At 31.2% G+C, this 27,576-nt stretch overlaps 2 protein-coding genes across 6 annotated transcripts; one reads left to right on the top strand and one right to left on the bottom strand.

Moving 5' to 3' along the window:
* LOC18587204 (NADPH:quinone oxidoreductase) lies at positions 1,013-5,427 on the bottom strand. The gene is made up of 5 exons (XM_007010902.2): positions 5,074-5,427; positions 4,794-4,985; positions 3,108-3,401; positions 1,138-1,750; positions 1,013-1,061 (listed from the first exon to the last, which is right to left on the bottom strand). The coding sequence occupies exons 1-4, from the start codon at positions 5,168-5,170 to the stop codon at positions 1,338-1,340; spliced, it is 996 nt and encodes a 331-aa protein (XP_007010964.2). The 5' UTR covers positions 5,171-5,427; the 3' UTR covers positions 1,013-1,061; positions 1,138-1,337.
* On the top strand, positions 11,198-19,641 carry LOC18587202. Of its 5 annotated transcripts, none has more exons than XM_007010900.2 (10): positions 11,231-11,498; positions 12,898-13,513; positions 14,332-14,399; positions 14,490-14,691; positions 14,975-15,072; positions 15,163-15,232; positions 15,339-15,410; positions 15,546-15,659; positions 17,879-17,961; positions 19,445-19,641. In XM_007010900.2, the coding sequence occupies exons 2-9, from the start codon at positions 13,094-13,096 to the stop codon at positions 17,939-17,941; spliced, it is 1,107 nt and encodes a 368-aa protein (XP_007010962.2). In that variant the 5' UTR covers positions 11,231-11,498; positions 12,898-13,093; the 3' UTR covers positions 17,942-17,961; positions 19,445-19,641. The 5 variants fall into 5 exon arrangements, with proteins under 5 accessions (XP_017985181.1, XP_007010962.2, XP_017985182.1 ...); XM_018129693.1 differs by lacking the exon at positions 19,445-19,641 and adding an exon at positions 18,154-18,245; XM_018129692.1 differs by lacking the exons at positions 11,231-11,498; positions 19,445-19,641 and adding an exon at positions 11,198-11,215 and having other exon boundaries at positions 17,879-18,245.

Below are 27,576 nucleotides of genomic sequence, written 5' to 3'. Positions count from 1 at the left end.
TAGTTCATAACCAATTTATTAAAAGAATTATATCCGCTCCAATAAATAGGGATAAATGAACCAGTGCCATTGTAGGAGGGGAGGGGACACTAGCCATCAGTGCATCAGAAAAAACAAAAAAGCCTTTTTTAAAATAATGTTTCTGTCAATTTCACATTTTTCCAATCAAGTGTTTTTTTTCAATCCTCACTCAAGTTAATGGCAGATGTTAACCACTAATCACTGTTCCAAGTGCATTCTAAAGGATACGAGTGGAAATTTTCTGCCTTTAACAAAGTGGTAGGCCTTTAAGATGATTATGATGACATGATATGCATTTTATGCAAAATCTTCTGCATATAATTGCTTAATATGTATTTAAGCAATCATTATAAACTATATACAAATCAATACAAACATATTAGGAACAAAACCCAGTGTCCAAAAAAAAAAAATAGTATTGATCAACAAGATATGCAGGGAAATGAGAGAGGATGATATACGAGTAACAGAGTAATTATATTCAGGTAAAGCAAACAGGAAGCAATCAGCTTCTTTATCCTTCAGGGGAAACTCATTAACAACAGTTGGATAAGATCCTGCAACTCCAAGATCCCTGACTAGCATTGGAAAGTGATGATAAATCTGTTGTAGTTTTAGCTAAATTGCTGCCAGAATACATCCAATTAATCAAATTAGAAGCCCCAAATTTGCCACTAGGGTGAATTAATGAAGCAATGATTAACAAAAGTTCAAGAAAATGTACATCCAAGTAATTAAGACCTCATCAGAAGATTTTAAAGTTTTCAATTAATCAATGGAAAGTTGTGTTTTTCAGGGCCCTTGTTAAGATAATGTATTTGGAAACGGAACTAGTAATCAGTTAATCACCCCTAAAGTAAAACTAAGTACTTTGACTGTTTCCTGGACTTCTCAAATGTCATGTGTCTCAAAGGTTTCCATTTCAGAATTTTCCTTACTGGTGCAAGTTACTGGATATTTCTCCTCAAGAGTTCCTCATAATGGAAAGTTGTAAAAGAGAAAGGGTAAGCTAACTAGGAAGTTACATTCCCAAACTGTTAGAACCTTAAGGAAAATTCAACACTAATAATCAACATCTTCTGATGAAAATGTCATTAAGTTCTAAAAGGCATATTGGAGTTCTACACTTTTAGATAAGGACAAGGCGACTGCGGAACACTACATACAGCACCATGACAACTTAACCACACAAACACTTCAAGAGATTGCTTGATTACACTTCAAGAGATTGCTTAAATAATCAAGCAATCACACAGCTTTATTTTATTCTGTCTATGCTTTCATGCATAGTTTTACATGGCATACACACATAGCACTTAACTATAGGCCACCCAGAAATCAAGGCTCCTGCTAAACACATTTCTCTTGCAGCAAGCATCCTCAACATTCTTAACCCAGTAACTGAGCATGAACACAATGAGGAACAACACCCAAGATGCAGCCAGTGCCATTTTGTACATCCTTTCCCTTGCATTATGATTGTACAGTTTATCCTTGAGCTTGAAGTTCTTGTCTTGAAACTGACTAATAACTCTTCTTTCACCGTTGCAGGTTTCCAAATCATACTGATCATAAGGTTCTGAGGTTCTTCCAAGCTTGTATTCTGTGTTAGCATGGAATCTTTGCCCAATATTTCCTTTGGTGAATGGTATTAGAACAGGTCCTTCCTCAGATACTCTGCCACTCTGCCTTGGCAACTCTGATATCGCCGAGAGGTTAAAATTGCAACCTACATCAATAGATTAAAGAGGACAATTAGGCAGAGCAAGAACCCTGGAGTGATGCTGCCTTAGAAACTGAAAACAGGAATAAATGCATAAACAGAATCTTCACCTCTTGGGTGCTTTTGTCTAGGTCAGATTGCTCTTCTGGGAACTGTTGTCAGTAAATTTAAGTTCTAACCAGATTCTGGTACTGGATTGAGGAACATCCTTTGGTAATGTCTTCTCTCCCGTTAAAGGAGAGAGACAGAGTTCAATGAAATTCTGGAATTATAAGTACTATTTTACAAAAGAACAGCATCTTTTGTAACTGTGAATGTGACTTCAAGAAGGGCAGGACTGCAACTTCTAAGTTGGCAGTTTCAGTACGGGTTGCAGATACAAGCTGGTTTTAATTTGATCCTAATCAGCTCAATCGTTTGCAGATATTAGAAATATGCATTCTTTAAAATGTCCAGTGCATTACACCAACAGACAGGATCCAACATTTGAGGACTTGAGGTAGTTGCTAATTGGAAGCACACTCACCCTCCCGACACATTGATGACTCTTCAGATGAAATAATGACCAAGTTGTTCCTAGCTAAAATTATCCTGAAGTTTGAAAAGGTTACTTAAAATCAAATTATTTCCAACTCTCTTCCCTGTTTAGATTCAAGTAAGGTTAGAGAACTAGTACATACATGCTTAATACCCTGAAGGATGCTTTACAGAATAACCCCTAGTATTTTTGCTGAAGTGCTCCAGAATGATCCCACCATGGTTATGACTGATAATCATCTCAATGGGCAAATTTTATGTCCAGAAAGATTTTAAAAATTTAGCATCATGAAATTCATTGCACGTTCAAGTGAGAAATTTTATCTCCAATATCATTCAAGCCAAGAGATAAGCCTGAAAGCAAGAAAGCGGCAAACTGTCGCTACAGACCCAGTACACAGGCATGATTTTCTTGCTCACAACAACTTAGAAATAACTGACTTTATTCTGCAGACTGTCTGAGTTCATATGATATGTATGCTCATAGTGTTATAATTTAATTCAGGCATATTGGGTGCATAAGGAATAGCAAGTTCAACATCTTCGCCCAGGTAATGCCTATGTGTAATGAAGTAGCTGTTTGCAAGGCAGTGGACTATCAGGTGCGTATTATTACTATTACTGCAGTACTTTTTGTGTAAGTAGTGCACGCATTATTAGTACATAAAGTGAATGGGAATTACAAGGTTTGAATTGCACCTAGCATACTGCAAAGAAAATCTAAACAAAAACAGAAATTACATTGTCAAACAGCAAATGCTTATCCATCACAGTAACAATCGAACAATTGACAAAAGCCTGACTGACCCACTTACTCAGCACTTACCTTGGAGCCGCAGCGTAAATGCTTGCAAGGCAAGAAGAACTTCCTTTATTTTCTGCTTGGATGATGGGTCAATGAGGTTGCCATCACTATCAAACTTTGCAGGAGGCTGAAATGCATTCAAGTAAAACTCAGGCTTATTGATAAAATGAAGATCAAGATAAACCCCAATTTGGCGAAGATGATACTGTGCCCGCCCACCACCGAAACTTCCTCCAGCGCTTACAATGGCAGCAGCTTTATCAGCCCAAACATTTGGTGGTCTAGAAGCCCAGTCAATCGCATTCTTCAGTGGTCCTGGTTTGGTGCAGATAATAATATAAAGTGAACAGGATTGTTTAGCTATGCAAAACCTTCAATGCTGACCTCAATCTATAAAGAAAAGTCAAATCAGTTTAATAAGCCTGTACCACAGTTAATGCCATGGAACTTTTAAGTTAGAGATTCTACTTCACCATCTATAGTGGTGAAAGTCTGCCATTATACATGAGAAAGAGTTCCTAAGTACTCTAACCAAGCAAGGAAGTAGCCTTCTGTCAAATTGCAACAAACATTATAAACTGGTTTTGAACTAAATGACTACAAAATATCCTCAAAAGGCTTATGTTTAATCAAAATTCTTCAAAAGAAAAATTCCAAAGAACAGAATGCAACTTTAGGAAGAGTATACTACGTTTGAGTATTTATTATCCCTTTAATACTTTGAGGCACTCTTTTGAAGATGTATCACATTACACCTCATCTATGTAACGTCACAGAATGACATTTATAGGTCAATCATGAATCGCATCTTAATAAGTGCTTTAGCAAGACCTAGTTTTAAGGTAAAGAACATGTTTGCACTGATTGAATTCACAAGCTATGACCGCACATAGAATTATCCACACAATAGAGGGGGAAGACATCTGAAATTTCAAAAACTGAAATTAATTGGTTTAGTCCATTAATCTGGTATTCTCTGAATAATGCACACCCCTAACATGAGGCAGCTATGGGTTATATCACATGTATTACAAAGTTTGACAGTACGTTCGATATAAGGTGGAACCAGCAGGTATCTTTTAGTAACTCAGAACATGGTAGTAACTACTACAAGAAGTAGTACTTTAGATTTGAATCCCACTCGTACAAAAAATAAGTAGTGATTTAGCCATGAATCACACGTATATAGCACACAACATGCATCTGAAATGGCTTTCCTTGATCACACAATTTTCAACTAACATATCTTGTTTCTTTGTTAATTTAGAGCATATTCAATAATGGCATTCAATATGTTCTGAATCTACTGATTACTGTGCAAAACCAACATAGATCTCTTGCAAACACAAGAACTAAAACTTTTCACTCTTTACATCTTCAGTTAAGGTGTAATAAACTTTGTGACTTGTTAGAGTCACAGAAATGTTGCATTTCTCTTACCTACGCACTTATATTCAACAATCACACTAGTGTACCACAACTCTAAAGATTCTTACAAGTACCATATTTGCAAATCAGAAAAGAACCCAACAATGACTTTACATCTTACTACACCCTCACCACCTCACAGTTCTTCCACCAAGTCAAAATCAAGATTTTTTGATAGACTTCAATTCTGATGAAATTCTGTTTTGGTTTATTGTCTGTAGAAGTCGCTCCAGCTCGTTAAAATTAACATTACAAGGAGAAAGCTTAGGGATGGCATACCAGTAACAGAGTAGTTGTACTCAGGGGAAGCAAAAAGGATGCTATCAGCCTCCAAAATCTTCTGCCTGAAAGCCTCAACAGCAGGCGGATACTTCCCATTATCCTCGAGATCCGTGTTGAGCATGGGAAGTGGTGATATGTCTATGTACTCTATCTGCATCCCATTGATGGACTCCTTACTTATCTCCAAAGCTGAAAATTACAAACAAGAAAAACATAAACAAATCGAATGGAAACCATCACCAATCCAAAAACAACCCAGACTTAGCGGAAACATTACCAGTACGAAGTAAGCCTCTGTTGTAAGAGCCTTTACGCAAAGACCCACAAAGGGCAGCCACTTTGATCACTGGTTTTGCTGCTTGCAGTGCTTCCATTGCTCTCTAATCTTCTTACAACGCCCTCCACAAACCTATGAGTTATTTACTCGCGCGTCTTAATATAGAAGGTTCAGAGCGGCGAGAGAGGAAATGATCAAATGGGGTCGAATGAATCGAGGTTGGTGGGTGGTGAGATTTTTGACCCTCAGATTGGAACGCTCTGGACCACTGAAATAATTAATCAAAGCAGCATTTTCGATGTGAGGAAATAGCTTTTTTAAGCCTTTGCTTGCCTATCCATGGCAGCATGGATAGTGCTTTTGAGGGCATCAGCATTTAGGTTTTTAAAAGCTAAAATGGTCAAATAATGTAAAAAAAAATCTGCATTACAATATTACAGTCAATTTGTCACATAGGTTATGGAAAGTATGCTGAGTTTGAAAGCTCTAGAAATATTATATAGTACATAATAATTTTTTTATATATATTTAATGTATTTTTCTCAAAAATAATTAATTTATTTTTTATTTATAAAGATGACCAACTTTCAACGATTAATCCACCACCTCACAAATGTACCTTTATACGAGAAAGAATAATGAGGGGGAAACCTTTTCTTTATAAATGCATTATCCATAGAAGATTTTTTTTAAAGGAATTTTTAAGATAAAAAAGTTATGAATGATGATTTTTATGTCATGTGACATTGATGAGGCATGTAAACATACTATAATAGATAATAATATGACATGATAATATAGTCACATTATATTTTTCACTTTTCATATTAACATCACATGAGTATAAAATAACAAATGGTATTTTAATTAGTTACAGTTTGTCATGAGAGTTTATTTGATTAAATATAAAATTATAAATTGTTGATTGAATATAATAAAAAATAAAAATTTTATATGAATTTTTTAAAGTATTATATCAAGAAAAAATAAGCAAAAATAAATAACAAAAATAGTCTAGTCTATTTGTTATTTGATATATATTTGTTTACCAATTTAAATTATATGTTTCTATATATAGAGATAAAAAAATTAAAAATAAATAATTTGACTATAGAACAAAATAGATTATTCTCCTTTGTTATATGAGATAATTGAGTCAAAACTCAAAGGCAAGAACATGATCAAAATATTAAAATAAAGAAGAAAAAAAAGGGTTTGTCTCAATTCACAAAATCGGATAAGATAGTTGAAAATCTTTTCAAATTTGGACAACAGCTGGCAATTTAAACTTTTTTCTCTAATTGTCTGCTTAAGATTTGGTCATCCTTTATGTTAATCCAAATATATAAAAATAGAATAAAAAAAATTAGAGATCAAACAATTTGATACCACAATAGTGCACCATAATAGAGGTCGTAATTAAACTTAAGTTTAATAATTTTCTTTACAAGTCACAATATAAATTTTCCAATGCAAATTGTTTCTTTTTCTAAATAGAAAAATAAATACAAAGTATTTTCCGATGCTAGAATAAGAATTTTTTTAATTTCGAAAAAGGCAAATTTGAACACAAATTCTAAAAAGGGTTAAAAGAAAATAAAATCTTATATTATATAAAATTGTATAAGTTACAAAAAATTTTAAATTATATATTAATAAATAATGTGTATATATATAAAGTTAATCTTAATTTGCATCGAAACATTTAGTTCATTGGTTGATGCATGATCCCTTACTTAAAAAATAAAATTCGAATCCCCTCTCTCTCAATTATAAAAAAAGAAGAAGTTAATCTTAATTTTATTAGAGTCCAATTCTATCTAATTAACAATACTATAATATAATTTTAATAAAATATTTTAATCTAACTAGATAATATTATTATATTATAATTTTAAGAGGGTCCAGAATCTCCAGATAACACCATCATTGCCGCCCTTTGTAAGGACAATCGTGCAACCGAGGCTTTGAAGCTTTCATCGGAAATGAGAGGTAAAAAAATATATACAAAGTATTTTCCGATGCTAGAATAAGAATTTTTTTAATTTGGAAAAAGATAAATTTGAACACAAATTCTAAAAAGGGTTAAAAGAAAATAAAATCTTATATTATATTATATAAAACTGTACAAGTTACAAAAAATTTTAAATTATATATTAATAAATAACGTGTATATATATAAAGTTAATCTTAATCTGTATCGAAACATTTAGTTTTTTGATTTATGCATGATCCCTTACTTAAAGAGCAGAGTTCGAATTTTCTCTCTCTCAATTATAAAAAAAATAATTAATCTTAATCTTATTAGAGTCCAATTCTATATAATTAACAATACTATAATATAATTTTAATAAAATATTCTAATCTAACTAGATAATATTATTATATTATAATTTTAAGAGGGTCCAGAATCTCCAGATAACACCATCATTGCCGCCCTTTGTAAGGACAATCGTGCAACCGAGGCTTTGAAGCTTTCATCGGAAATGAGAGGTCAAGGCATTCCACCAACTGTTGTCACTTCTAATTCCTTAATTCATGCAATGTGTAATTCATGTCTGTGGCTCTTTGTAAAGACGGTAGGGCCTTAGGGGCTTAAGATATTGTTGAAGGAATGATTCAAAAAGGTGTTGAGCCTGAGGCTAGAAGTCGACTGAAATCGATAGTTAGTAGTGGTCGGCCTCGCAGGGGACATTGTAAATCTCGAAAGGAGCTCTCTCGTGAAATGGCTCAAAATGGACCCTGACACTATTACTTACAACACTCTTAATGGCATGCAGGTCACAGATAGAGAGACTTTCGGTTGCACAAGAACTCTTCAAAGAAATGATGAGTACTCCTGGCGTAGTACCAAACATGATCATTTACTCTGCTTTGTTATATGGCTTATGCACGCATGGTCGTATTTATGATGCATTGGGACTTTTCAGTGTAATGCGGAACAATGGATAGATGACTTGTGTCAAGTTGGATATTACTTGGTGCACTCATAGTCAAAGGGTTACACCCTAATGTTTACAATTATAGTACAATGATCAAATGGCTTCGTAAAGAAGGGCTACCAGATGAAGCATATTTGTTGCTTAGGAAAATGGAGGTGGATGATGGCGTTGCATGCCTAATAGTTGCTCTTATAATACAATGATCAAAGGGTTTCTTGAAAACAATGACAGATCAAGGGCAGCAGAAGTTCTTCATGGAATGGTTCACAAAGGGGATTTCTGCATATGTATCAGCAGCAGCCATGCTAGTGGCTCTATTATCTAGAGATTCGACAGATCAATCTTTTTGTTATGTTATGTTTTTCAGGACAATTATAGAGTTGTTATGTCATCTGCAGAGAATGCAATGCAAGCATGAAAGACATACAGCCAGGCTAGAGATATTTGAATCTGTGAGTGTTTGTTATGTCGAAGCATCTTTGTTTTGGTATATATATGTATATTGCTAATAAATCTTCCTTAATTATTTATATTTATTGAAGGAGTTGGAAATCAAGTTTAATTGAAGCTTACCTTTAAAAATTGCATGTGTTGAAAAGCAAGTTGGCTCCCAAATATTCTATTAGGATAAATAAATTTCAAATTTTTTTGAGAAAAAAAAAATGCCAGTTGTAATAAGGAACATTTGGGTACCAATCAAATTGATACCTTTCCCACTTACAACCTCAGCATATCTTATCTACCAATAAACATTCCTCCCCTCAAATGGTAACACCTTTTGCTTTTTCCTACTTTCTCAATTCTTTTATTATTTTAGGTTATTTTTAGAAGTAAAACTATTCTTAGCCAAGACAACGAGAGACATATTTTTAAACTTTTATATTTTTATTTTGAGTTAAATAAGTTCTTAAAATTAACTATTTATTAAATATCGTTAATTCACGTAATAGTAACTTGTTATATTAACATATCATAATAGATGGTAATATGACATTCTTCTACAGTATGATGAAATGGTAACGTAATATTTTTTACTTTTCATGTCAACATTATATAGATGTAAAATGATAAATGATATTTTTATTAATAATAATTAATCAATTATTAGTTATAAGACTTATTTGACTTAAAATAAAAGTATAAAAAATTTGATTGAGCGTAATAAAAAAATATTTATTTGAATTTTCTTAAGTATCTTAATTAAAAAAAATTCTAGTACAATATTTCCATAATCTAATTTTTTTTTTTTTCAGAACATTGGGATACTTCAATTTAATACATGATAATTGTTCAAAATCAACTTGAATCAAACCATATATAACCCTTACTACAAATCTCATATATTTGTTGGTTTATTAAATCTCACCTTTGTTTGTTTCTAAGCAGCCCTATTATCTGTCCTTTGTGCAAGATGGAACATCAGACAGTGGAACATTTGTGTTTGCTTTCTGAGTGGACAAAAAGAGGGGTTTAGTTTGGTGGGTGCAATTGTCTTAAGATTCAGAAAGATAGGAGTGACAAAATTTGATGATGGGCTAGCTAGTTATCCTTGTTGAAATATTTGGAGAAAAACATTCTGATGGAAAATAAAGTAAAGGAGAGCTTTTCCTTGTTGACATGCCTCGGAAAACCAGGTGTGAAGTTTGTATTGGCAAAGAAGACTTGAGATCTTGAAGGTACAATCATGAGAATACTTTGGCATTGAAGGAGGCTGCCTTCCTAGCTGTTAAGATGAGGCTCAACAAAGTTTTCTTTTTTTTTTTTATTTGGTTAAAAAGAATTTAAATTCTGTTATTTAAACAAGAGATTATATATCACCTAATAAATCAAATGCTCGAATGCATAGAACTCAACAAAGTTATATAAGAAAGCATTCTGGTAAGCAGAATTTGGAAAATTTTGACAGATTTTTCTGATTCCCTAGAGTTGTTGGCAAAAGCAAGGTGGAAATGTGTGAAGGATCAGTCAAAGTAAGAAGAATGGAATGGCAAGAGAAGTGAACCTTAAATTGATTTCATTTGCAAGAATTAATTCAATAAACCAAGCTTCACGGCCAAGAGTTGATTTCCACCAAAGAATGCAGCCACCTTCCCTGTATCCATGCAACTCTGGAACCTGCTTTGTGGGATCATAACATTTTAACTTTCTTGAACAACTTTTGAATGCTAACTTGTCTTCTTTGCTAACGTCAAATGCTGATGTGGCTGCAGTCAAGAGGGGGAAATGCCATCGTGTCATGTTTCATTCTTCGAAGATGAAGTAAAATGGATGTTTTAATCTCACAAAATTTTTGTACATTTTTAATTATTATATATATTTTAATGGCCATAAAAAGTAGTATATTTATAGAGATAGTGGCTTCTTAAAATTTTTGTAATTATTTATTTATTATATATTTTAATACTCTTTAAAATAATTTTTATTTAATAATTAATATAAATAATAAATAATAAAATAATTTCATAAACTCTAATATTTTTATCCTAATTCTTAAATTTATTCACATCTTTTTTTTCTCTCTCTTTCTTTTTCTCTTTTTCTTCTCTTTTATTTTATTATTTTTACTTTGTTCTCTTCTATGCAAGTCAAACACAATTCATTCTTAAGATTTATGAACTTGTAAGCTTAAATAAAGACCACTCATCATAATTGTGTGAAATTAAGAAGAGGTAAATTTTTTTTATTTATATTTTATATATTATATTTTATAAATTTAATAAATATTGTCGAGTATTATTTTTTTGTAAATATTTTTTTTATTTATATGTTACATAAAACTATTATTTATTGTGAATTTTTTATTATTACTTAAATATAATGTATTAATTTTAAAAATTTTTAATTTTTATTTTTTTATCTTAACAAAAATTATTAACTCATCATTGTCAAGCAAGTAGAGAATCCTGAAACACTTGTAAACATGAATGGCACATCTTATTAGATTAATTTTATAAAAAAAACGTAGAAAATGTGCTGATGAATAGACTAATGAATCCCATGTTTCCTGGTGCATTCCTTTGGCACACTGTATATTGTAGAAAAAGACAAAACATAACCCCACTGGATAGGGATGGGAACATCTTAATTCTGGTACTAATGGGGAAACCATTCAATATAATACCCAATGATTGATTAAATAAATGAATTCCGTTAATTGCGCTGTTGACTGAAAAACCCCGGTAGAACATTATAAGCAAATGGTAAGCAATTTCCTTTCCTTTAATGGCTTCCTTTGATGAAGGATGATGGATCTTGAGTTCCAGCCGAAAATACTTGGTAAATGTAAAGCATACCAACCCCTCCTACACTAACCAAAAAAGAAAGAAAGAAAAGAAAAAGGCAAAAACTCCCTAGGTTCCAAGCACCAAGACTTCAACTTTTCACTTTTAAAATCTCCCTCACAGGATTCTTGATCCAAAGAAAAAGAGAAAAGCAGATCCTTTGATTGTTTTTCTTTTCTCTCTCTGCGCTCACGTCACTACTGTACGTTTCTCTGTCTCTCTCTTTTAGCATATAAAAAACATAGTAGCATATTAACAAACTTTGTTGGTTTCCACGTCTTATGCCCTCCTGTAAATACCATGAGACCAGGAACATGGGTTTTGAGCTAATGAGCTTTTAATACTATATTCACTCCCAAAGTTCTTAACTTGCGCCTTGGGTTTTCTCATTTACCCTGTTTTCGCATTAAAAAATCATTGCTTTGCTGTCAAATTCTCACTCCTTCTCAATTGTAATGGATAATCATTTTCTCTCTTTAGGTAAAGTTCATGAAAATTCAAAGTTTTTTTATTTATTCATTCATACATCTTTTAATTTTTTTGTTTGTTTGACTTCTAATTAGTAAACGCTTTAAATAGAAATGACTAGTGGCTGGATTTTGTTTGTTTGTTTGTTTATTTATTTACTTATTTAGTTTTTTGATCTGAATTTTGACAAAGCTGCCTGTGAGTGGGTTGTTTAATTCTAGTTTATTGGTTGTATCTTGTTTTGACTTTCTCGTCTGGTTCACTTTTAGTTCTGGTGTGTCTGAAGATTGCTTGGTTGTGGAGGGCTTGAATTTTGTTTGGTGTGCTTTGAAATTTTTTTAATTTGAAGTTTGATCCTTGTAGGAACAGTGTTTAATTGTGCTAACTACATTGTTGTTTTGACTGATATTTGATTAATTTGAGGGTTTTGTTTGGTTTTATGGAATATGGATCCCACTGTGTTCTTTTCGGATTTCTTTGATCCTTTTATGGAGAAATTCTGTTATTCGACTGTGAAATTCAGTTGTTCTTAGATTATAATATGCAATGTGAGCCTTTTTTTTCTTTTTGGTGTTTCATCTCTAATAACCTTTTTTTTTTTTTGAAAAGGGATTTTATTGGCATAAAGCCACTATGCCATATGAAGTCTTTAACATGTTGCTAAAGACTTCTGCTCGGATGAGACCTTTAGCTTGTGCAGAAGAGGTTATATACAGTTACAACGGGAAACTGCTCACAAAATTGATAGCAATTCCCTTCCCTAGCTGAGCTACATAACAAAAAGATAGCTCTTTGCCCTTTCCTAAAGATCTGCTCTGTACAGAGAAAGGGAAGAAAACAACACGCATGTCTCTCTAACCCAAAACCCAGAAAAAGCTTGGCTGTCGAAAGCCAAACACAGCCCCTTGACAAAGCAAAACCTAGAACAAAATATCTTGTCTATTCTATGTAGATTTGCCGGCTCCTGTTTGTATATTTTGTAGTAGAATGTATATAATTGATATCAAGTACTTCATATTCTGATTTATGAATAATTCTTTGCATGATTTTGATTTCTTGTGGATTACTGTAAGTGTGTAGCCTTGGGTAATTCTTCATCTGCATCAAATTGATTTACTGTAAATCTTTTGCAGGTGGTCTTTTGGAGCTTGCATTCTCCTGCAAGTCAACTGGAACTTCAATCAAGTTAGGAAAGAAATGAATTAGTGGCTTTTTTGTCATTAACCAGTTTGGACTTTTTGAGTATAACAGCTTGTTTTAAAGCAATTTGAACCAGGAGGGTTTGTTATAATTTGGAGGATCGTAGTCCTCATTTAACAACAACCATCAATGATAGTGAGAAAGAACATGGGACGTTTGTCACCACTCCTTCTTGTTACATTAGTTCTTGGCTTTTGCTTTGCAACATATAATCTGGTAACAATGGTAATGCACAATAGATCTATTTCAAAATGGAAAGTCAACGACTCCAATGGTGGAATATTTTTTGATCCTGTCATTGAGATGCCTGAAAATGTGAAGAAACCAAACAACGCCAAACAGCCTTTCCATGTTGCCTTAACAGCTACGGATGCTCCATACAGTAAATGGCAGTGTCGCGTGATGTACTATTGGTATAAAAAGCAGAAGGACTTGCCTGGGTCAGAGATGGGAGGTTTCACACGTGTTTTGCACTCTGGAAGTCCTGACAACTTGGTAGATGAGATTCCTACCGTTATAGTTGATCCTCTTCCAGCAGGGCTGGATCGGGTGAGTTTTTTGCATCATGTTTTTGGTTAATGCTATTCATTCCTTTTAAGAGCTGTCACTTGTTTCACGTGTGTTAAAAGCCTTATGATGGTCTTAGATTTTCATTTTATTAGTTTGAGTCTTCAATTTGCTTATAGATGAATTGAACTACATTGTCACACGGTAGTTAGTTAACAGATAAATTAAAGAATAATATTTCAGAGGAACAGAATTGTTTTGTTGAAAGAAGGCAGCAGTTCATATCTTTTATTTGGTCCAGATCGTTGGCCTTCTTGAGTGAGTCATTAATTATTGAATAGATAGCAGCAAAACGAATTTTGATATATTCTTTTCTTAAGTTTCAGAGCATATGAATAGGCATTGTGTGCTTCAAATGGTTGCTTGTAATTCTAAACTCCTTTAAAGTGTTAGAACTATGATGATGTTGTGACTTCTTATAGAGCACAAGTTGCATCTCATTGCAACAAGCTGTAAAACTTACCTTTCAAAAAGTGGGTACATTCTCATTAATTTTCATGAACCTTCATGACTCTGAAAACAATTATAGATTAGTATAAATTTGGCTTGAAAGAATGCATTCTTCATATATGCTTTATTTATTGAACAGCTACAAATGGAAATTTTCATCTGCTGAAGAAATGAACATAGAAGGCTTGTGGCTGATGACTTGTTTATTTTGGCAACATATACTTGAATATTCTTCTGTTTTGTGTCTATTAATTTTATTAAATCAAAGCAGTGGCAATTGCTATGACTGTCTTTGTTTCTAGAATTTGCGCTGTGCATGTGTTTTCTGAAAAGATTCTCTCTCTTCTCAGGGATACATTGTCTTAAATAGGCCATGGGCTTTTGTGCAGTGGCTGGAAAAGGCTACAATTGAGGAAGAGTGAGTGTTCTTACATGTCATGATTTAATAATCAGTTTCATCATACCTTAATCAGTTTTTAAAGCATGTTAAACTTTTCTCTTGATGCAGATATATATTGATGGCAGAGCCTGATCACATATTTATCCGTCCCCTGCCTAATCTGGGGCATGGAGGATACCCAGCTGCCTTTCCCTTTTTCTACATTAAGCCGGCTCAGAATGAAAAATTGTTAAGGAAGTTTTACCCAGAGGAGATGGGACCTGTGACAAATATTGATCCAATTGGCAATTCACCTGTCATAATCAAGAAGGTAAAAATCTCCTATTAACTAATTAATAGATTTGGCTTGATGCAAATTTTGTTGTTGAACAATTAATATCTGAAGTAGTTGGGCTTGTTTTCAACATGGTTGATATTTACTATTGATACTATGTTGTATCTATCCTCAAACGATTGTATTTGTTCCTTTGTGTCAACTTAATTTCATTCCGTTTACACTGTTATTGTTATTCTCTGTCTTAGATTTCAATTTTAATATTATAGGGTTTCTGTTAGATGAGATGCATCTATACTGAGTGAATTTTCTTTCACAGGATTTACTGGAAAAGATTGCTCCTACTTGGATGAATGTTTCCTTAAAAATGAAGAATGACCCAGAGACCGATAAAGCTTTTGGATGGGTGCTAGAAATGTGAGTATTGGTGTCTAAATGGCTGTTTATTTTAGAAAATTTAAGATCATTTGCTTGATTTTTAGTACTGACATGTTTTTCAAACCTAAGGTATGCTTATGCTGTGGCATCAGCTTTGCATGGTGTGCAACATATTCTTCGGAAGGACTTCATGCTGCAGGTTTGGCACCCTATTTTTCAAAGGCTTTCATGAAGGTTTTTCCCCTGTAGTTTTGATTAGATTAGGTGCAGCATTGATTAGACTTGTTGCATTTTAAAAATTTCAGCCCCCATGGGATTTGGAAACTGGGAAAAAGTTCATAATTCATTACACCTATGGATGTGACTACAACATGAAGGTAAAATGTTTTTAGTTGTTTAATTAAATTAATTGTTCTTGCTATTCTAAATATGAGTACTGACATGATTTTGTTTTAAATATTAACTTATTTCAAGATTGCTGAAACTTTATTTATTTGTCAATTAACATTCAGGGTGAGTTGACATATGGTAAAATTGGTGAGTGGCGATTTGACAAGAGATCATATCTACGTGGCCCACCTCCGCGAAATCTCTCCTTGCCTCCTCCAGGGGTCCCTGAAAGTGTGGTATGTCTTCATAAATATCAGTATTTAGAAGTGCTACTTGTTACATTGGATGAAGTACTTTTATTTTAAAAACCTTATGTTCATATAAGCTGCAACTTACCATCTATATCAAGTTCTATTCACATTACATTTTCATGGTATTGAAGTGTGGCTTGTTTTGTGTATGAATGTTTAATGTTTTGACTTGTTGGGGAGAATAACTCAATGAGAGCAGATGCTTTCCTTGAATTATGAGAAGCATGATGGAGAATGGAGACTATGTGCTGTTAAATTAGGTTTGTGTACCTTAACTGGATGCCTAGTATTGACTTTCTGCAATCAGAAATGGCTGATAATCAAAGAAGAAAAGATTTGGAAGGATATATATGGTTGAGAAGGAATGATCAGAAACTGTCTTTCCTATTTGTGGATTCGGAATATATATATATATATATATATATGTATATATTTGTTATGAAAATGCTAAATGCCTGGCCAATTTGCACTGTCTGCCCATCCTGCCTGATGCAGCACCAATATTGAATGCTCGTCTCTTCTCTCTCTGGTTTAGCAGATCTGTTTCTTTCTTCTCTCTCAGCAATATCATCCATTGTCTTCTCTCTTCACTTCTCTTCAATCAGATACATTTCCTAGCTTCATTTCCCTTTTAACTTTTTCTAATTTTCTTTTCCCTATGCCTTTTATTCTGTCATTTTAGCACTTTGCAACCCAAACCTTTTGGACTCAGTTTTTACCACAGTACAATGCCCATCTTAGTTGCAAACACATGGATTCATGTCAGAGAGAAATAGATTGGAAGGAGAAGAGCAAGGTGTAGGGAGAGATAAGACTGTTTTTGGGAACTTTTTTCTAAAAGGAAAAAAAAAAAAAAGAAGAAAACTATGATCAAACTTTTTGGTGATCTGTCACCTGCCATGTCAGGCAGGATGGGCAGGCTGTGCAAATTGGGTGGAGCATGCAGCATTTTCCCTCTTATTATTGATCAAGGAGGCCTATTTGTTCTTGCAATAAAGCTTTTGGTGAAACATAAATTGTTTTATCTTTCTTGAGGGTTATTGACAAGAGCTAATTTGTTTGAAAGTTTATCCAATGGAAACTTTGTATTTGTTCGGGAGTGAAGAGAAGAGTGAACAGAGCTACTTCCCCAATTTGTAACTTGGACATGTAGTGAAAAAAGGAGTTGGCACAATACCTTGATTATATAGATTTCTTGAATATTTTTGGAAATTCTGGATAAACGATGAAACTTTCCACCCATTCTTTTGTTTTCTTCCTACCAATTTTCTTCTATTATTTTTGTCACTTTGGCTTGGGGCTGACTTCTCTTCTTTTATTTAGACTGTGATGTTGATATGGAACGGCCTCAGAAGAGTCCCTTTGGATGCACTGTTAGTCTTACTCTTAGTTCATAGCAGTTTTACATGTTAGATAAAGTACATTGGTGGAATGCCAAGGGATAAAATATGGGAAAATTTAAGATTCAGGCTGTTATTTGGTGCGTAGTGTCTGTCTCCTAAGGTGGATTATCCAACTGTGAATTTGTTGCATAACCTGATTGTTAAACTCATCTTCTACCTGCTCCTTAGGTCTAATGATTGAGGATGTTGCCTGTCCAATGGTAACCAATCTTAGGAAACCCATATTTCAGATTTTCTTTAAACTAGGGTGCAATTCTATCTCTCTGTACTGTGCCTTCTTTAGCACATGTTGCATGTTATGTTTGGTCTGAGGTGATCTTTGTTTCCTCGATGACTATGCATGGTAAAGCTGAGCCAAGCCATATGGCAGACTATTTGAGCTTGACTCCGCCAAAATAAGTTCAAGATCAGCCTGGTCAAAACCTAACTTGAGCTTGTACTGAAGAAAAACAATTAGATACCTCAAGTTTGGTTTGAGGTAGCTTGAATATGCTAGTGAGGGATTCTTTCTTGAAGCATATTTTTTAGGCCACAGCTCTTTCTTGTCACCACCTTTTTTTGCCCTTTTTAGAGAGGAATTCCAGTAAAACATTTTAAAGCCAATCTATTAGGTAATGTATAGCTCATATTAGTTAATATACTGATACTCAATTGCAAGTATTTTTTTTCCCGAAGCAGATTCCAAGTTGAGTTCAATCTCTTTAATCTAAACCATTATTGATGACTCTTTCTTGCACTTTTCTGCATTGCGGTTCATGCATTTGTACTTCCGTTGTGACCCCCACATTACTGTGTCTGCAGGTGACCCTTGTCAAGATGGTGAATGAAGCAACGGCTAACATCGGCAACTGGGATACAGAATAAATGCCGGATATGATAAAGGGGTATGGAAATTTTATTTGTCCGAAACAATTTTTTTTAAATCTATGCAGACTCTAGAAAATTGATGTACAAATACCTCAGGTCAATTGTTTTAATGTTTAAAGCAAGAAATAGAACAGTTCAATATATATACATAGAAGCTAAGAAAGCTTTGATGTTTCAGATAAGGATTCTGAATTACAACCTTTTGTTAGGTTTATGTTTGCATGATTTACATGGGAGAGGTAATGGACTGATCAAAGAAAGTGAAACCTGGTTTGCTAATAACATTGTTCAGGTTCTAATACAGACTATGTACAATCAATCCAAACTTTATGATTTCTTTTATTTTATTTTAAATGTGAACCGAATAGTACACATTATAATTTTATAAGACATGACAGAGGGCTGCTCACTTTTGTAATCCAACTATTTAACACAACCAAGAAAAATAAAACAAGAAATGTGCAAGGATTGGGAATCCATGGTTGATAGTAATCAATGGAAAAAAAAATAATTGTCACTCTAAAATTTTACATTATGTTTGGTAGGAAAGAAAAAAAAAGTGGAAGAAAAGCAAAAAAGCAAAGAAAGAATTATGGGAGAAAGGAAGAGAAAGTTGTTTTTCTTTTTCTTTATTTCTTTCTTTCATTTTGTATTTGGTATGAAATATGGAAAATTGAGGGAAAAAAAAAGAGATTAAAGATAAAAGGTATAATATTTTAAAAAGCTCTTGAATATTTAAGAAAATTTAAATAAGTTTTTATTCTTATATTATGTTTAATTAAATTTTTTATATTTTTATTTTGAACAAGTAGACTTTTTAAAATTAATTGTTACTAATCATATGTAATCACGTCATTATATCATATCAACATATCATATCAATATATCGTGTGAGTAAGTTTATGTCATATTAACATATCACGTGGACAAGTGATGTTTTGATTAACAATAATTAATTAACTTTTTGTCATAAAAAATTATTTAATTTAAAATAAAAATATAAAAATTTGATTGAACGTAATTAAAAAATAAGATGTGTTAAAACTTTTTCAAATAATTTAAAGATTCTTTAAGGTATTATGTCAAAATAAAATGGGTATTTTCCTCTTAATTTAAAAAGATTATATTTAAAAAAAAAAAAAGAAAATGTGCAAATTCATCCCTTTTCCTTCTACCCTCTTATTTCTCTCTTACTAAATGAAAAAAACAAAACATTATTTTCCTTTCACTCCATATCTTTTCTTCATCTTTCCCTCTTACCAAACATAGAGTTATCTAATCCAACTTTTCTTTTCTCCTTTTCTAGTCCAACATTTTAACAGAAAACGAAAAAAAACAAAGACATATGCAAGGAATTGGAGTCCATAATTGATAATAATCAACAGGAAAAAATAATTATCATTATGAGATTATAATGAAAATGCATTTACCCTTACATTAGTTTGAGAAGAAGTCTCATTCTCCCTTAAGCTTTCCTGTTCATCTCTTTTGTTTTCACAGTTCTCCTTGGCTTGGGTGTGTCGGTGGGATATCCTGTTGCCAAAGTCACGAGCCTGACAGGAAGAAGTAGTCTTATAAGAGTCAAACACTCATAGAATTTATGGGTTGAAAACTTATAGCATTATTTCATATCCAGCCAGTTTCTAAGCCTAAGACAAAATGTGGTGTCATTTCCATTCTTCTATCTTCTCCACCACCACCACTCCACAATGTATTTTTCCTTTATATAATTCTTTTTTGTTTTCTAACTTTTCATTTTTCAATAGCCACTAGAAAATGGAAAAAATAAAATACCAATAATAAAAGTGGTAGTATATTGGGTAATTGAAGATGTATTATTGCCATAAAAAAATAAAATTTTTTTTCTCATGGGTTGTTTAGTCAATTTTTAATTTTTATTAATGATGTTTAGGATTTTGGACGGAGTGTTTATATTGAATACTAATAGAGCCGAGATGAATGCAAACAAAATTCTAAAAGTGGAGGTAATTTATTTAAAAATTTTAAATTTTTAACAATAACATAGGATTGTCTGATTATTCACAAACAGTATGAATAATAAATATAATAATTATATAAGTATTTATTTTTATGAATAGCTGAATGTTTGGAAATTTTAACATTTTTTCCATGAAAAATATTTGTATTTAGTTTTAAAAATTTGGAACAATTTTACAGAACTAACATTTTTATCAAATATTTTCCAATAACGACTTCAATTCCATAATCAAAATATAATTTTTCTGTTGTTAATATGTTTAAACAAATCAAGTCATATTTTAATAATTATGTGAACGAAATCATGCCGTGACCGTAACTCTATTGTTAATCATTACAAAGAAATATGACATGTCACCTTTAAATTTCTCTCACACAAAAAGAAAAATCTTCACAAAAAGTTTGTGAAAGTTCCTCCATTTTAATATGCTATCCTCTAGGGAACATCGTAAAGTTGATTAGAATAAAATTTTTACTTTAAACCCATCATCATAATCATTTTCCCATTATAAAATGCTGCTTTTTGTCGAGTCATGGATCAAAAGTTTGAAAGCTCTTCTATTCAAAGATAAGTGATAAATTTGATCCATCACTTTAAATAAAGTAATAAATGTTCACTTTATTCCTTTTAATAAGTTGTATTCAAAGCTTGATACATTAATACAATTTTTATCAATGATAATTGAACTAAATCGAAAATATCGTTTGTGTCGATATAAGTGATGATCTTGTATTTAAAGTTTGATACATTAATTTAACTTTTATCAATGATAATCTATTCAATCGAAAAAAAGATTCGTTCATTTCAATATAAGTGATATTGAGTTTGAATCTTATTAATGATTTATCTTAATATTGTCCAACAAAAAACATAATTCCCAACATCTTCACTTTTACGAAAGTCGAAACAATTTATTTGTTTCGAGTTTTTCACATGTAAAGATATTTGTTGACCTGAAATATCATTTCCTTAAAATCTAATGTCTAGTTTTTAAAGTTGTCTTCTTTTAAAAATAAATTGATGAAGGGAGACTTGAATTTTACTCTATAAATAAGGAGATCATATATCAACCAATAAATCAAATACTTAAATAGTTTTTTTCATTAATAATTATAATAATGTTTTTAAGGCTGTCTCTTTCTGCTTAGATGGCCAATTTCCTTCCCAATAATGAAAGAAAAAGAAAAAAAATCTGAGTTAGGTAATGGGGGAACAACCTCCAGTGAGACAACATCTTAATATTGAGTAGAAGAGGTAGAGATACATCCCTTTCTCTTAAATTTGGTTGAGTCTTACAAGGATAGAGACAGTTTATGTTCTTAATAACCAATTATAGGCTAAGGTGCTTATACTATTTATGGAATTGCATTAAGATGAACCCTGACACTCGATCCGGATGATAATAGGCTTTTTAAGTTTTGTTTGATAGAGAGGTTCAAAAATAAAAAGATGAAAAATTAAGAAAGAAAATATATATTGTTTATTAGTATAAGTGGTGAGAAAAATGAAAAATTAAATAACAATAAGGATTTCGTTCCTTTAATTAGTAGTGTTAAAAAGTGAAAAAGAAAAAAAAAGATATTGATGTTATTTTGTCATTAGGCATAATACTTAAAATAAGTCTTCGAAATATTTTAAAAAATTCAAATAAAACTTTTTAATAATATTCAATCAAAGTTTTTATGATTAATTGTCACTAGTCAAATTGTCATATGATATTTACGTGACATGTTGATATGTTATAATAGATGATAACGTGATATGTTATTATGATATAATAATATGATTACGTCGTATGTTCATCTTTCACCTTAATATCATATAAGCATAAAAATGACAATTAACGTTTTGAGTAATAACAGTTAATTAATTATTAATTATAAAAATTTATTTGGTTTAAAATAAAAATATATAACCTTAATTGAATGTTAAAAAATAAAAACTTATTAAAATTTTTTTAAAGTATTATGTCTTGTCTTATCATTAAACTTTTCCTTCTATCGGGAAAAAAAATTTTAAAATTACGAAAAGACCCCTTTCTATAATAATGGTGGGCCCAGGCCACTAGAATATGTTTTGTGATGTTAGGCCCGGGCAAGGCCTATTATTCTGACAAAGAAGGCCCGTGAAAGCTCCAGTGCGTTGAATTTAGATTTCTGGAAATTCAATCCCATTCTGCTGCAAATGGTTGATGGTCCCAACCATACACAATGGAACTGGACCCAACATTTTTATTTTTATTTTTTAAAAAAATCTTTTTCCTATTTTGTGGTTCAGTGGGCCAAGATTTTAATTCCTTTTTCACCAATTAGATGTGAATGCTCTCAAATTATGAGTCCATTTTTGATTGCATATATATATATATATATATATGACTCGATAAGGTTTAGAATGATCCTTATATCATTTGATTTCGAAATATATCTTTAATTCTCTTTTACGTCTTGAAAAGATAATATATTATCAGTATTAAAACTCCTTGTGTCAGAAATCGAAATTATATAACATGAAGTTAATTTTTATTATCTTTTATATTTCAATTGCTTTGTTTGAGATTCGAAAATTTTTTTTACTAACTAATTCGATATATATAAAAAAATAATTATTACACTTGAAAGGTTACATTTTATTATATTTGTTTGTTCAATTTTTTTATTAATTATAATATTTAAACTCGATTCTTTGAATTAGAGAATATTTGGACCAATCATTGGGTCTAAGAGTGAAGCCAAGGGTCTACTTGGTTTCATTACAATTTTGTCCCATTTAATATCTTAAAATTGAGTTGTTTTCATATTTACTAAGATCCAAATTTTCATGTTCCCCACTTTTCTCATCTATCTCTATTTAAAACATTCTAGACATCTCTGGATTTTTTTTTTTTTGCATACTATGCCTTGAACCAAATACTTGAACTATAAATAGGACGAGTTTGAAAGTTCAACAATGGATATGTCTCGTTATATGATGGGTTTTATCAAAAAAATTGTTTCTTATTTAAAGAAAAATAAATTTGAATTCATTTCTTTGAATGAAGTGATATGCATATATTTATTATTAAATCAAATGTTAAGAGATTAATATTAATTATTTACATAAATAGACGTACGAAAGGTGGAATTTCAGATAAATATAAGTGTTTTACCAAAATCAATCACAAATTTTGACTAATTTAGTTGATATATCACGTTTTTCGTTTTAATTGATTTATTTATTTTTATCAAAAAAAAGAAATCGAATGTAACTCTTTAATTAAAAGATACACGCATTTAACGTTGAGCCAAATTCAGATATATGTTAAGATGATTTTTTGTTTAATTTTTGGAGTTATACCTCAAACATTGGGTCAAGAACACCACAAATACCCTACAACATTTCCAAAAATAAATAAAGAATTTCCATTTATAAATAGAAACATGATCTCCCCACCTCACTGTTTGTAGGAGGATTTAATAGTGAGAGGTCAGAGGGCAACAACAAAGGTCACAATTAATCTACAAGGCCACCATGCATGTGAGGAAAGTGTCGGCCACAGCAAACAAGAGGGAGAGAAGAGAGCAATCACTCTCCGCCTCACCGCTCAGGCAATGTGCTCACGTGATAACCCTTCATCATTATTATTCATGAAACCCCAAAAAAAGTGAAGGAAAGGTAAAAAGGACAGAGAGGGAATTGGACAAAATCTGCAGGTAAAAAGTTTGTCCACCATTATTCTGCAGATTTTTTCTCTCTCTGTTTCTAGCTTTGAAGCCATATTCACTTCATGACATTAAAGTACTTGGTGGGATGCTTCAATCAATGGTGCAGAAGATTTTATTTGCCAAGTATTTACTTCTTCTCTGTGTTTGTCAAGTTGTTCTTTGCACTTTTTTTTTACCACTCTGAAGCAAAACAGTTCACCTCCCAATTTCCTTGGAAACTTACCAATTAAGGGACTGAACTTTGAAATTTATTATGCATTAAAATGAAAAAGTATACTACCATGTCTTAAGAAGTAAGTATACTACCATGCCCTTTATTGCTTTTTTTTTCTAATTCAATATTATTAAAATACAAAAATAAATAAAATATTTGAAGGCTTATATATAAAATATGTAATTTTTTTAGATAATAAAATGTATGGTAAAATATTCTCACATTTTGACTTTTAGTCATAATTTCACGCAGATTCATTAATTTTCAAAATGGACAATCTATTTTAAAAGTGTAAATATCATTAACAGAAACTATGAAAAAACTAAAATGCTTTTTATTCTTTATTAATTTTAAAAATTACAATTATTTTTTTTTACGAAAAAATTTATATCATAGTAATATTTAAAATTTATAAAAGTAAAATTATCTTTTCAATATTATCACTTCATCAAATTAATGAAAACATTAACAGTTAACGGTTGGACCTTTGTGTCCAGAGAAAGATTTTTTTTTTGGGAGCAGAATGCTTATTTCAAAAATTAATAAATTCGTCTAAAATTTCGATTAAAACTTAAAGAGATATAGGTATTTTAAAATGTATGAATCTACTTTTTTGTATATACTAATCATATTGCAACCTCTTGGTAATAATAGTATTATATACCTTTTTTTTCTTCTTCCTCAAGAACTAATTCTTGATTTATTCAAATAAATTCAATTTATATTAGCATCACTACCACTTCTCTATCCTTCTATGTCTTTAGACTCAATTTACCTTTGGAAATCAACTTTTTCTTGTTACTATTGTCAATATGAACTTTCTTGAGCAATCATTTTTCACCGGGGGGACTCCTTGAGTAAAGTTTCTTTAGCTGCTATCAAGAATTTTTACACAACCTTATCCTTTTCCTTAGAAGGAAGCAAGCAGTGAAGTCATAGCAGAAAGAAAGTCTAATTTCTGTTTATGTTGCATTTTTTCTTTGCTGGAAATGTTAAGAATTTCATTATTTTACTCAATGTTTTCTGCTATAGGAAAGATATGGATTCAATTAAATGCCTGAATTTTAATAAAATCATACTAAAGTTCCGTAAAATTGATAAGTTTGGTTAATATTAAAATGAATACTCCTCGTCCGTTTTTCTCGAAGTAGTTATATATTTTCGGAGAAAATTACATGTTTTTACGCTTATTAAGTTGTTAATTATACTCTTTTATTTAACATGTTGATGTTGCGATTAGAGATTAAAATTTCTTGAGTATCAAAAAAAGTTTTTTTTAAAGAGACATTTTCATGATTAGAACTAAAAATGTTAAATTAAAAGTTTTAAATTCAAATCTTGAGAATAAATAAAGGTGAGAATTAATGGGTTAGAGATGACTGCCTTCTATTGTGTACCTGGACCAAATTATAGATCAATCAAAATATTAATTTTCATGATCATCCTTCCCTCAAATAGAGTGTCAAAGCAAACAAAAAATTCTTAGTAATAAAATTAAAAATTTATGTGATTTAAAAATATAAAAAACTCAAAAATCTATGCACTATTAAATTTTATTTTCTCTTTGTTTATTAATAAGTGTGAAATTAACCTCAGACTGACAGCTTATAGAGTTGAGAAGATGTTTATAATCTTCCAAATTCATGTGTAGTTGTTTTATTCCAAAGTGACAAAATTGACAAACAGTGTAGCTTCACATGCTACTTCAAACGGGTGTTTTGTTCCTATCTCATGTCTGATAGACAAAAAGCCAGCAAATGTTTGACTATACTAGACCTGATGAGCTTGACTTCACTATTCATATTTTGTTTTCTTTCTTTCTTTCAATTTTTTATTTGGGATTGAATAGTATATAGTTTTGTTTTCATATTATATGTTATAAAAAATTTATTTTCGATTACATTCAATTAAACTCTTGTATTTTTGTTTATAGTCAAATACGTTTTTATAACGTCATTTGTCATTTTTAAATCGACGTAATGATGTGACGTTAACATTATATTAACGTAAAAAAGTGAAAATAATACACGATCATATCATCAAGTTATGTAAGCATGTCATGTCAATATTTATTATGATATGTCAATATCCATTATATCATTTCAGCATGTCATATTATTAACATGTGACATAAAATGATAAGTAAACTGTCAATCATAAAGTTTTATTTGATTCAAAATAAAAATATAAAAATATAATTAAATTTAATACAAAATAAAAAATAATTAAATTTTTTTTTAAGTATTTTAAAAAAAAAATCTCAATGCGAATGGGAGATGGAACCCTACATAACCCATTATACAAACAGCCCACAAAAGCAAATCAGCTTTTTCTCTCCCCTCCATCATGTAGCTTTCCAATATTTCTTCAATTTGTACTTTTTAAATCAAAGGAATTAAATCATGATCTTGCTTTAAATTAAAATAAATTATCACATGAAAGCAAATAATATATATTAAAATAGACACCAAAGTGCAATTCCTTTGGTTTCCATTTTGAGAGAGAAACAAAAATAATGCAAATCCTTGTCGGTCATCTCCTCAATGCATAATAAATCTAATTTACTAGATACTCTTTAATTAATTAATAATATTTACAGGGTGCTAATGTTTCTCATAATATTTTAATTGTTCAATTTTGACTGCATGTGAGTGATAATATATTATTAGATCCAAAATCTATCTCAAATAAAAAATCATTGTTATTATTAATTATGCTCTTTGTACTTTTGATACACATAGATCTCATTTTGTGTTATATAATAAGAGATAATTCTTTTCGACAGTTAAAATTATATAATTTTGATTATCGGAGTGTTTTGTCAGAGACATTATTTTTAATTTTTATCATTTTATTACCTTAATATAATCACCATATATAACATAGGTTAAATTAATCTAGATTTAGGTTTAAAGTTGTCAATTGGCTTTGTAAGGGAGTATATACCCTTTTGGTCCCCAAAGGAAATAGAGGCCATGGTCAGCTCACCACCAAAATGCCTAGGTCTAGGGTAATGAGAATGACTCTTTTCAGCATCATGATGTGAAAATCCTTTGGCTGAAAACATGATAAACAAAGATAGATAGAAAGAAAAAACTCTCTGCCAACCTTAGCAACAAGGCAAAAGCTTTGACAACTAAGTATCCACTTTATATGGAACGAAAACATTTATGAAGAGTTGGTATACTCACCTATTCCAATCCAACTTTTTTTCTTGAGTGTCTACTACTCTCATAGAAAGAATATGTCGTAAACATCAACGAAGTCAAAGTGATGACGAGATGATGACTGTCACCCTTTAGTTTTAATTTTTTTTATTATATATAAAATTTAAGATATATAATATGATTATTCTCTAATCATCTTTCATATAAAATCTTGAATCCATCATTGATCACAAAAGAATTAGTAATCCCTGTGTTAAGATGATACAAATTGCATGTAATAATTTGTACTAGGTCTTGCATCTATCTACTATAGTATTTGTTCTTTATATCCCCTCAATTGCGCCTAAGTTTCCTCCCCTAAGTTAGGCGTAAGAAATGATGCTACCAAATCATTCTCTAGGGACTTAATGTTGCTTTTCTTTTTTATCAATGTTAAAAATAGTTAATCATAATACAAAAGCCACTTTTTGCTGCTTGTAAATTGCCAATCAGATCCCACAATTTTTTCCATTAAATTGGCATGCAGCAGTTGATCAGCAGACAGACAGAAG

Source organism: Theobroma cacao, chromosome 10 (genome assembly GCF_000208745.1).
Source record: "Theobroma cacao cultivar B97-61/B2 chromosome 10, Criollo_cocoa_genome_V2, whole genome shotgun sequence".
NCBI lineage: Eukaryota > Viridiplantae > Streptophyta > Magnoliopsida > Malvales > Malvaceae > Theobroma > Theobroma cacao.
Note: the sequence above shows the minus strand (reverse complement) of the source record. Positions and strands in the feature narration are given on the sequence as shown.

What these genes read in the sequence shown, in the direction of transcription:
- LOC18587204 (XM_007010902.2), bottom strand. Translation starts at nt 5,170, where the DNA reads ATGGAAGCACTGCAAGCAGCAAAACCAGTGATCAAAGTGGCTGCCCTT. An exon ending in GTACAACTACTCTGTTACTG is followed by an intron (nt 3,402 to 4,793) that starts GTATGCCATCCC and finishes GCACCAAACCAG; the next exon opens with GACCACTGAAGAATGCGATT. An exon ending in ATTTACGCTGCGGCTCCAAG is followed by an intron (nt 1,751 to 3,107) that starts GTAAGTGCTGAG and finishes CTATTGATGTAG; the next exon opens with GTTGCAATTTTAACCTCTCG.
- LOC18587202 (XM_007010900.2), top strand. Translation starts at nt 13,094, where the DNA reads ATGATAGTGAGAAAGAACATGGGACGTTTGTCACCACTCCTTCTTGTT. An exon ending in TTTGGATGGGTGCTAGAAAT is followed by an intron (nt 15,073 to 15,162) that starts GTGAGTATTGGT and finishes TTCAAACCTAAG; the next exon opens with GTATGCTTATGCTGTGGCAT. An exon ending in GATGTGACTACAACATGAAG is followed by an intron (nt 15,411 to 15,545) that starts GTAAAATGTTTT and finishes ATTAACATTCAG; the next exon opens with GGTGAGTTGACATATGGTAA.